Source organism: Aulonocara stuartgranti (genome assembly GCF_965226115.1).
Source record: "Aulonocara stuartgranti genome assembly, chromosome: 8".
NCBI lineage: Eukaryota > Metazoa > Chordata > Actinopteri > Cichliformes > Cichlidae > Aulonocara > Aulonocara stuartgranti.
The window spans coordinates 8,628,700-8,640,130 of record NC_138959.1 but is presented as its reverse complement, the minus strand read 5'-3'; the positions used below and the strand labels follow the sequence as shown (position 1 = coordinate 8,640,130).

Below are 11,431 nucleotides of genomic sequence, written 5' to 3'. Positions count from 1 at the left end.
TGTCACTGAAATAATAAGATGGTGTGAGTGCTGCATTTGTCCTTTGTGGGTGGTTACGGCTGCTGCTGCTGCTCCAGCAGGAGAAATGTTACTGCTGAAGAAACAGATAGGTGCGAGGGTCTAAACTTAACTTGTTGTAAATCACACGCATGTTCGCGTCCACTCTCTCTCTCACACACACACACACACACACACACACACACACACACACACACATAGTGGCGACACAGTCTGTGTGCCCATGCATGCCTCAGCTTAAGCCTTTTGTCAGGCGGTGCTGGCCTCCCACCTGGTTTCTCTCCTCTCTCCAGTGTTATACACACAGTGTGTTTTTTCCTTGTAAGACCAAACTTATGATTGAGGCCGTGTGTGTACGTGTTTGTGTGTGTCCGAGCAGCAGGAATTGTAACGGTGCAGCAGTGCTGGTAATGGCTGGTCAGCTGGTATGGCGAGTATTCAGGGCGGGGGCAGTGCATTGTCCTCTCATAGCTCTAACAATGCCCCTCTGAACAGGCCACACATCTACCAGTCACGGGCCTCTCGCTCGCTCTCTCTCTCTCTGACTTTCTCTCTCTGCTTTTCTTTCTGTCTGCCATATTTATTCAGGCCCATAGTGAAGTGTAAAGTGAGATGTGATAGCAGCTAGCGTCCCTGACCATTGACAGAAGCGTCAAGGTCAACGGGCTAATATTAGAGCTCGTGTCACTCATTGCCTCTCTGCAACCACATCACACCTTGCATGTTCATTATCGCGTTAAATAATTAATAAACACCTCGAATCTTGCATGTATTCATAAGTGCCACTCCTTTATGAATAATTAATGTTCAGCATCAGTTGTTAATGCACTGATTTTTAAACAAGTCTCATATATGAGAGACTGGGGGCTTGGTTAGTATTTTTTAAGTATTTACATAGCAAGAACTCCAACACTGCTGCATATTTTCTTATGTCTCACTGGGATGGAAGAATTTCAATCACCAATTAGAAATGACCATTTTTTTCTCATTTTATTTGTTTTTTAATAACTGATTCGATCTGTTTAGTGTGTCTCAGCTTTTACAGCAATAAGAGTTATTGTGTCATATCGTTGTATGCATGTTATATTTTACATTTTGAAAGAGCAGCTGCCTGGAATGAACTTTTTGAAAATGGTTTCTGATGTTTTACATGCAAACTATTTTATGAGGAAGGAAGTAAATAATAGGTTATTTACTTAACAATTTCAAAAAGTTGGTGTCATTTTTTAAACAGTTTTCTCTTTTCTAAGTCTAAATTATTTTTAAAGAAATTGTCAACAGATTAATTAAACGAAACTCAAGCAATATAGTTCCTCTTCATTCCACAATGAGAAGGCCACGCCTGCTGCATTATCACTGATGGAAAGACACCCTCTTGTGGGCTTCTAATGTAAATGAAATCATTCAGTTAAAGCTCTACAAAGCACCCAGTTTGCCACCGAAAAATATGAAATTTGGAATCCAAATAAAATAAATCGAAAGAGGCAGATTATAAAAGTTAGCTGTACTTATGAGAACAGCTGTGGCAGCGTGATTGTTCTGTTACAGATTACATTGTCACAGAACAGTCACACTGTCACTGCTGGACTTAATTAATTAAATAGATCAACATGACGGTCAGCATGATTTGGTCACAGCTGGTTACCTGCAGTCACCAACAGAGAGCAGCAGAATACAGACGACGTATAGGATGCTCTTAGCAGATTAAAAGTTTAGAAGCTGCCTCTGTGGGAGGGAGTACTCACTGTCTGAAGACAATACTCAACCTTGTTTGCATGGTCACATATTCTGCAGGTGTATTACCATTAAAAGGAGAAGATGCTTTTTTTATTGCAGTATGCAAACAAATATGAGTGTGCCATTAGAAACATAAACACAGGGGTGGAAACAAAGTATCTACATCTAGTCAGCACAGTTCTTTACTTCCAATATCTCCAATTTTGGCCAATATGTTTTATTTCTTGTCCATTTAATAATTTAGCCACCCAATTACTTTTCACTTTGCATTTTAACAGACAAAACATATCTATTTCTAATAAAGTATGTATTTTTTAATAGATTAAATCATCCAAGAAATTAAAGAGCATAAAAATATCTCCACTACTAAAAACTGACAATGACAAGAATGATCCAATTATTCAGTAATACAACACCTATATGGAGTCATGTTCAATTCAATTCATATCGGGCCAAATCACAACATTCACAATCACAACCAACACTTCAAACCTCTTTATAATGTTGGGTGAAGACCTACAATAAAGCTGTGTAATTATGACTTTTGAATGTAGTATTTTCACTTGCACCTGAGTACTTTCTCTGTGTTGCAATGCTATTTTTGGTTAGGTACTCAGCTAAATACTTGACACTATAGCTCTAGTGGAAATTAAGAACTTGCATTTAGATACTGAACTGCAATGCTATTTTTTGACTACTACATTTTATAAAGCCCCAACATTAAAATGTCAGTGATTACCTGATGAATAATAAATGCTTTTATGTGATACTTCAAGAAGTTACTTTAATTTCACATATTTAAAAAAGAAGAAGAAAGAAATTCAATAAAGTGGTGCCTTATTTTTCTTTCATACCACCCTGATCTTCACTTTCCCTTGTTTGTCTCTATCTCTGTCTTTCGTGTCTCGAATCCTGCAGCAGGACATCACCTGCTCACCTGGTCGAGGGGTTCATGCTAATCTAAAGCCGATTAAGCTTCTTATCTACTCAGCGCTGGTTATGTGCTTTGGTCCAACAAAAATACAGCACAGAGTTGGCTTCTTTGCCGTTCCTGCTGACTCTTCACAGCACTCCCTCACATCTGCTCTAACAACACCACACTGGCTTTAATATCATGGCTCGTAATTCCTCATGGCTAAAGTTTTGAGAACATGTGGCTTTCGATTCAGATACACACGTTATTAGCGGATTTAGTTTCAACAGGATGGATAAAGAGTACCTTACAGGTTATTATTTACCAATATATCAACCAAAGAGATCAAAGGATTTTCCGACTTGCGCCCTCTGAAGTCAAACCTCATTTTAGAGTAGGTTTAAGTCACAAAAAGTGCATAAAACCAAAGAAAAGAACAAGTGAGAGTAACATTTGTTGCATGTTTCTTGAGAATGCATCCCGTGCATAGCTCCTCCTCAAGCACACACACATACTGTACACACATGTCCTTACATTGGGCATGTGAAAAGTCATCCCATGGCCATGTGAAAGCAGTAATACCTTAATAGGCCTTATCCTATTGGCTTAATAAGGAACCCAGTGGCACTCACAGCATGCCTCATGACTCAAGGTCGAGACAACACAACGCCATCATTGCACTGCTGTATGTCGTCTCTAATATCCTTTATTCGCGTATACAGTCAGCATAATCTCTCCTCTACACAGTCACACAAAGCCAAGAAAATTATTTGGAAAAAAGAAAAACAACTTTACATTGATTCAAATAAAAGATTCAACTTAATTACATTCTTTTAAAAAAGTAATTTTTCATCTTTTCTACGTCATATACAAAGTTATATACTGTACATACACATATGTCAATATACAGATACTGAATGCACTAGGGAAATATCAAAGAGGATCTGAGATTACAGTACAGGGGTCAGGAACCAAGATTTAGCTGCCAATTTCAGGCCACAGGTTTGGAGTCACCCCATGTTTCTGAACTTCCTGATTCCCATGCTCAGTCTTGATCCATGTGTTGCACTGTTCATGCATGACTGATTCATTTAATTGAAAATTATACTCCATCTCAGCTGCTTATCCAGTGAACTGGAGTATAAATGGGGGCAAGTCAGAGGGGTTAATTTGTCTGCTTTGACTATAAAGTAGCCTAGACGGGTTAGCAAAAATAAAACATTGCAAAACCTGAGTTAAATATCTTCAATCTGCACCATTGGGTTCCATGAGAGGGGGGGATTGCATAGCAACCACCATCCCCGCCAAACTACGTGACAGCAAAATAAAGGAGAAAATTACATGCTTTCAATACATATAACATTTACTTGATTTATAACTTTGCACTTTTTTTGGAGAAAAAAATGCACAAAGTGTCAGAAAGCAGAACTGTAAACCTAATTAAAAACATGCTGGTGCAAAAACAAACAAAAAAACAAAAAACCATGCTGGTGGTTGTTTTACTGGGGAAAACCAAAACTAAAAACCCATCCAGCTGCTATTTATCAAAGTATGAATATGCAATATGATCTTTTCACGTCCATTTCTAATGAGTTCATAACCAAATATATGAGTAGGCCTACAAAATAAATGCTGGTAGAAAAATCTCACATGTCTTTGATTTTCTCCTCAGGTGGGAGTGGGGTCAGTTTGTTCAGGTGGCGCTAGCTCAGCTCACTGTTTCAACCACTGGCTCACCCTCCTCCACCTTGATGCCTTTGCCCATGGACTTCATTTTGTCCATGATGTCAGTGAACGTCTCCTTCACTGTCTTCTCCAGGAGCCAGCCCTCGCTCTCGCTCTCTGGATCCTCCGGATTAGCAAGGTTACACAGGGAGCTGTGGACATACTGCATGCCCACAGTCACACTAGCCTGCAAGGAACAGGAACACAGATCTGATAAACTTAATGTGAAATGTAGCCATGCCACATGAAAGAAAACGTTTAAGAAGGGAATTTATTATACACTTGTGCTACAATAATTTGATTGAAATTCCAGTTTAATCAGAAAGATAGAAAAATGATATTATATGAAGGAAGACATTGAATTGAAGTTAAACAAATGTTGTTTGCGGTTTAGAACATAATATTATCAAGACAATTAGCTAATTATCAGAGGATATCTAGACAAAAATCTGTATTCTCATCATTACTGGAAGTTTCAAATCAGAGCAAAGGAAAAGTATCACCATTGCTCAGCTCCAAATTAATGGGCCTGTTCTACTCATCTATAGTTCCATATTTTATTCTTGGACTATACTTAAATAACATTGCTTGTTTCAGCTAAAAAAAATTTTTTATCTTCTACTGGGTCTTGGTGCTGCATGATGCATGATTTTCTCTGATTGGCTGCCCTGCCCAAGCAGAAGATTGGAGTAATAGGCGGTGTTCACAGACTGTGCTGTTTGTGTGGGATGCCCACATTTGAATATCCCCTCTTTAAGACATCACACAAATCCAAAAGTATAAAAATGGAGCATTCAGTGCAGATGTGGGATGACCTCATTCTTATAATTCCGCTATGTAGTTGTCTTTAATTTAACAAACCAGGTATAATAGGTCCACTGTAATGCATCAGTTGTACGTAGTGAATTTTAGCACTCATGGATGCTAAAAATCTGCTGCAGCATAACAATTCTGATTACTTAAGCTGAAATGTAATTAATAATGCTCTTTCAGATAATTTAATAAATCCTTTAATTAAATTTTAAAGCAAAAATGGAAAATATCTGATGTTTTCCAGTGTAATAATATTAAATTCAGAACTCCAGTTTCACTAATAATTAAAAAAAATCTTCAGCTATTATTTTGAATATCTTCTAAATGCTTAGAAATGTTTGCATGGTTTTTATAAGTAGGACATGAAAAGATGATACAACTTTACATCTTTCAATAAATGTATCTGAGTCAGAAATTGTGTAATATACTGCAAATATGTTGTGTTAAGGCAAATATTCAAGCAAGGAAAATGAAATTAGGAGCTTTTTTAAATTCTTGAAGTAATCTATAGCCTATAGGGCTAACATCTCATTAGGACAGTTAAGATCCAGTTACTGTAAATGGAGACATCAGATCAGGAGATCAGACTCCTGGAAATAAGTATTTCCTTGTCACCTCTTGCAGATTAACCCATATGTGTCGGCACAGAGATGCTTGCGTAACTCCTCTTTTAAATCTAGGATTCCTCCGAGCGTGCATCTGATTAGCTGAAGCTGTGTTTTTACAACAAACAATTGTCTGCTGGATTTCTGGAGCAAAGATGTTATCTGTATGGCTCTATTTACTGTCTCCTCAAGGTGATGCAGGAACCCAAACAATTTATATCATCGCTGTGGTCACTGGCTTCAAGGATTCACCTGTACATGTCTATTTGTTCTGCATAATCATAAGCAGATATTTTGGCTTTACAAACAACCACAGATGTTGGCAGTGGAGGCCAAGGAGAAAGTAAAGAGAGGAAAGAGGACACACATGGCTGTTACAGGATTTAGGTAGAAAGTAGCAGGTGAGAAACCGCAGGTGAGCTAAATCGTGCCAAAGGTGGCACAGGGTATCTCGATAGTAGGGCAGGAGAAAATATATTTAGGTAAAGAGGATAGCGGTGTTTGGGAAGGAGATGCAGTAAGTGGGTATTACTGATAGCGTGGGCAGACTGTGGAAAGAAGGGAAGAAGCAGGGATGGAGGAAACTGATGGAAGAAATGCCAACTAGGTCAAGGCTTTGCATGTTTATTCACCTGACTTCCTACTAGCTGGACATTAAAGACTTTCTCTCAATTTCAGTCATTTAACTGAAAATGATCTGAGGAGAAAATGCAGAACAATTTAAAAATGAATAAAATCTAGTCGGATACAGGTACAATATTTGTGACTTAAGAAGGCTGTTGTTACTTTTATCTGCTGACAAGGGAAGCTGCGGTCCTTAATGTGTGCAGGAATGTTATAAGTTGGTATCTATTGTTTTAGGCCCACTATCCAACTGGAGCAAATGTGATGAGGTAACTCGAGAATTTCAGTAAAAAATAAACTGAGAACTGATTTTCCTTGAAGAAAAAAATCAACATATTTAGTTCCAATTGTTCTTCAAAGTGCCTCTTGCAAACTGAAATGTATTGCTAGGCCTGTTAGAGACTGTCTAACCTACTGCATGAAAGTGAATTGGACTGAAGTCATAGGTTAAGGACAGAAGGGGAGGTTAACCAGTTGCCAGACTAACCAATTTGTCTTTGTTGATATAAAAAAAATGGGAAGTACTGCTAGAAAACACTTAGACACATAAATATCTCTGATTTGTCAGATCGAATAGGCTGAATTATCTGTATTATTTTTCTGAACATAACAATTTTCCAGACTATTTCTCATTTCAAATGAGGCTTTTCCCTGTTCAGAATTCTTGGGATGTTAAGCCCATTGGGAATATGGGAAAACATTGTCTGGTGCCCATTTACCTATCAGTTGTTTCTATTGTAGGCTCCACCAACAGATTTCAAGGCTAGAGTAGTGCTCCAAAGAACTCTGTATTTCTGATTAAAATGACTAACACACCTGCCTGGCTTCAATTTAGCTATCAGCAAGGTTGTTGCTATTTCTAGATATTGATATGCCAAGACCAGCTGTTTGTATCTTCAAACAAGCCTTCCACCAGTGGACATGGAAATATATACTTTTCTGTAATAGTTGTGACAACAACAATATTTTGTGCATTAAGGTCACTTCTGCAATTGGGGTATTTAAAAAAAACGCCCACTACAACTGAAACACTCAACAGCTCTCAAGCAGTCCCCTCTATTGTTTATTTTCTTTCCATGTGAATAGATTAATGAGGACATACTGTTTGCAAAACCAACATTAGACAGAGACAATGTTACAGTAGAAGACTTAATTAGACATTTATGCACGATCTCCATTCCTCCATGCAGTGGATAGTGCATGGGATTGTTCTAACTTTTAAATGAAGTTGAAAAGAGCTACATTTTCCAACTAAGAAGTGAACATTGTTTCAGTTAATATATTTAAGTAAGTCTGTGGCACTGACCTCCAGCATAGTGACCAGTATCACCAGGGCTCCGATGGTGTTCATCATGCCACCATAGTAGGACAGCAGGGCATCGCGGCATCCCCGCTTCCACACGTTGAGATCCTCTGTGTAGTGGTCATAACTGTAGTGGGCAGTGTTGTTGGTCATCTGTGCCTGAATGCAGGGTCTGGGGGAGCTGGGGTTACAGCAGCTGAAGGGCACTCCATCCATCAGATACTGGCCATCAACATTACTGCCAATGCGGCTAGGAAGAAGAGGAACAGTAAAGGGGAAGATGATGTTGAAGGCCAGGAATGGGCTGTTACTTGAATTAGCACACCTGTGTTAGACTTCCCTTCGTTCAGATTTAACTGGAATCCATACATTACTCCAGGTCAAAAGTTGTTGTATTATACTTTGCAGTACAATCTTACCTTGACAATAAACAACATTAAATCAGCTATCCAACCTCCACAAAGCTAGCCTGAATTGGCATTCAGTCGTCAGCTAAAATGTTCCATCATACACTGCTGTTTCAAACTATCTCAAGGAGTACATATTAAGGTCTGAACAACTGCGAGAAGCAAGAAGGCAGGCACTCAAACACTGAAATTAGAATCACTGCTCAGTCTGAGTAGCTGATCTTGACTATGATTGAGAGTAGTAGGTCAATGGAAAGACAAGTGTAATTGGATCACAAAGAACTGGGGGGTGTCAGATATGTATCCGTTATTGCAAGAAATGTCACCACCTATTTGAGCTTTCCGAATTATGACCCAGACAACTTGTTGGTCAAAAGCACAGAGACTTTATGATGTAGAATAATTCTGGAGTTACTGTTACAAAGAAAGTTGGCAGTGAATGTGATATCTTGCATGTATAAGTACAACAAAAACCTGTAATGGCACCACAACAACACTGACCCCAAATGCTGCCCAATTAGAAGGCTCTAAAGCATAGCTGTTTCCTGTTTTCATGATAACGCTGTTGTCCTTAGTTTATGCTAATGTGAGCATCTCTGGCTACACTTTTTTTGACTGGCAGTGCTGTTATTGGAGTGCTGCCATGTCCTCTGCTGATTGGACAAGACACTGGTTCATGAAGGACAAGACACTGTAATCCTGGAGATTAAACACTAATTATGTCCCGGCACACAAAATTGTTTACAAAAAGTTAAGTGGTGCTGGTTGGCCGAGACATAAACAGGCTAGTGTAAAGCTTTCTCGTGGGACTTGACTGTATCTTTTTCTGCAACCATTCACTAAAGTCCAGATCTTCACATATAAGTGCCCCCAGATCTCTTCTCTGACCCCAAGAACACATCTCTGCTATGAACTATAGCAGTCACCGTTTCTGCTATGGTAATCCTCAGTGGATGAAAGTAAGTATTACGCCTGATCTGATCTACCTTCATTTCAAATCCACTTATACTGAACTCTAACTTTGCACAGATCACCCCACCTCAGCAGCTTGGTGCACTTAGGTTCAACGGCAATCCAAACACATTCATTTTACTTCCACATTAAATAACTCTGCAACTTTTAAGGCCAACAATAAAGGATTTAACTTTTTTTTAAAAAATCTCTGTCACTTACTCTTTGACTTCCTTTGAGCTGAAGTCCAGGTAGCGGTTGCTGACCCACTGAATCTCAAACCAATCTCTGTAGTTGTCATTTCCACAGCAACGAAACTCAATCTGCATCAAGTCCAGGGTCCTCTTCATGTAGCAGCGTCCCGGTGTGTCGGTGTCCTTGTAGTACCTCATGCCGTTCCTCAACCCTTCAGCCAGGGTGAACTGCATAGGGATTCTCATCAAGAAACACAGCACGGCCGTGACAAGCAGCAGGGCGTTGAATCCTACACAGAATACCAAGTAGGTCTTCAACATGGGCTTCCACTTTGCAAACTTATCGGGGTCCAGTGAGTCATAGCACACTTTGCCTCCAAAGACGTTGATGCTGCAGGCTATTAGACCCATGAGAATAAGCAGATTGGGCAAAAAGTGGCTTTCATTGTTGTCCATAAGTTCAGAGCGTTTTCGCAGCTCGATCTTGAAGAACAGACCCATGCTGAGGACCAACACGCCGGCCAACACAGCAAACCAGTACATGAACCAGACTGTCTGAGCCAACTTTACTCGCTTTTTCAGATCAAACTTAACTGGCAACAAAGCCATTCTTCAATCTGTGATGTGTCCTTGCTTGTAAAAAACACTGCAGGAGTTCCAAGATTTCCACTTCGGTTTAGATAAAGTTCTTGAGTATGCTAACCTGCACTTCCCTGTTTGTTTGTAATCAGTATGTCCTCTGGCTGGTCCGAAAGAACAGAAGAGTCAGCTCAGACTGTAATCCATCCTATGGCAAAAGAACCGCTATAAAGAACTCAGGAGAACAGCACCGGATCCTTATTTTAAAGGTTCTTCTGCACCATTGAGTCCTAAACTTCAGTGTTCAAAAGGGTTTATTTCTTCAAACCTTTACAGGAGAAGCTAATGTTGCGTTCTCTCAAAGAGGTTGAGGATGGCCGGGGATCCTCATGATTAAACTCAAAGTTGCAGTACGTCATGCTAAGCCCCTGTAAGCACCCTGATCCAATTTACAGAAGATGAGCCTGATCGTAAGCTGCTGCCAGGGGCCATAATTGGTTTGAGTGTTCATGTGGTCATGGTTGCCTTGATCAAACACATCAGGAGCAGCACAAGTTTCAGCAGATGGTTGACAAAGGTAATGGACATGACAGTAGGGCTAATGATAAAGCCTAATCATTCATAGGTATGGGGTCCACAAGCTCAACACAAACCAGATGTCTTCACAACGAATCAAAAACACTGAGTTAATAAAGCCCCACTATGACTTTACTTTGGAAGTAATTGCTTAATAAATCAAGACCAAACTGTGACAAACTGGACAAATTAAAATTTTGCTTAAACATTATTAAACATGAAAATTCAGTGTTTGCAGTAAACGTTGTCTGGCAAGCTGATAAAAAATATTCTATTGCTTTCATTGATGTTCTTGTTGTCATTTGCTATCTTGGCAGTTAGAACCAACACAGTGTCTGGCACATACACGAGCCAGATACTTATGCTGATCAAAGCCAGGCCTTTCCCTGAACGGTCTATTCTTCTTTCTCCTTGTGGCTGGATGTGAGAGCTGCAGTGTTGCTAAATGTTTACCAAATGCAATTGGAACACTGAAGGCCCAATCTCCTGATGCTCTTTTCACAATGTCTTTCATCAAACCTTTGTGCGTGTTTAGCGCTGTCTCACTAACAATATTTATGTGTTATAATCATAAGTTTGCAGTTGTCATAGACATGAATGTCATGCTAACACCAGGTATTCAATGATTTATTTAAACTGTTGGCCAAATGAATATTTCACAGCACTACTGGTTTATTCAGTAGTGTCTTATACTGCCTACAACCTGAGTGAGCAACGATATTTTTAGGAAGCAGCTGCCAAAAGCTCTTTCTTCTCTACCCCATGCTGTAACTCTTGATAATGTGACACATGTTTAGCAAAAAATACTCTTTATTGCGCTTAATTTCAAAGCTGGACTGTCCACTACATTTTATATTATGAGATATTTGCTGTGATTGTTTTAACTACATTTATTAAGCCATTTTATTTTATTTGCTTTATTAAATTTTAGGAGCCATTTAACTCTATATTGCCGATTTATTCTATTATCTTCCGTTTTTCCATAG

The 11,431-nt window shown here is 39.2% G+C and overlaps 1 protein-coding gene across 1 annotated transcript; it reads right to left on the bottom strand.

Moving 5' to 3' along the window:
• Window positions 1-3,358: 3,358 nt before the first annotated feature.
• Window positions 3,359-10,517, bottom strand: prph2a (peripherin 2a (retinal degeneration, slow)). The gene is made up of 3 exons (XM_082543118.1): window positions 9,319-10,517; window positions 7,742-7,988; window positions 3,359-4,580 (listed from the first exon to the last, which is right to left on the bottom strand). The coding sequence occupies exons 1-3, from the start codon at window positions 9,897-9,899 to the stop codon at window positions 4,377-4,379; spliced, it is 1,032 nt and encodes a 343-aa protein (XP_082399244.1). The 5' UTR covers window positions 9,900-10,517; the 3' UTR covers window positions 3,359-4,376.
• Window positions 10,518-11,431: the final 914 nt, after the last annotated feature.

Excerpts from the sequence above, each read along its gene's own strand:
- prph2a (XM_082543118.1), bottom strand. The coding sequence starts at position 9,899 with ATGGCTTTGTTGCCAGTTAAGTTTGATCTGAAAAAGCGAGTAAAGTTG. Across the intron at positions 7,989-9,318 it reads AGCTCAAAGGAAGTCAAAGA|CCGCATTGGCAGTAATGTTG; the intron begins GTAAGTGACAGA and ends TCTTCTTCCTAG. Across the intron at positions 4,581-7,741 it reads TACTGGTCACTATGCTGGAG|GCTAGTGTGACTGTGGGCAT; the intron begins GTCAGTGCCACA and ends TGTTCCTTGCAG.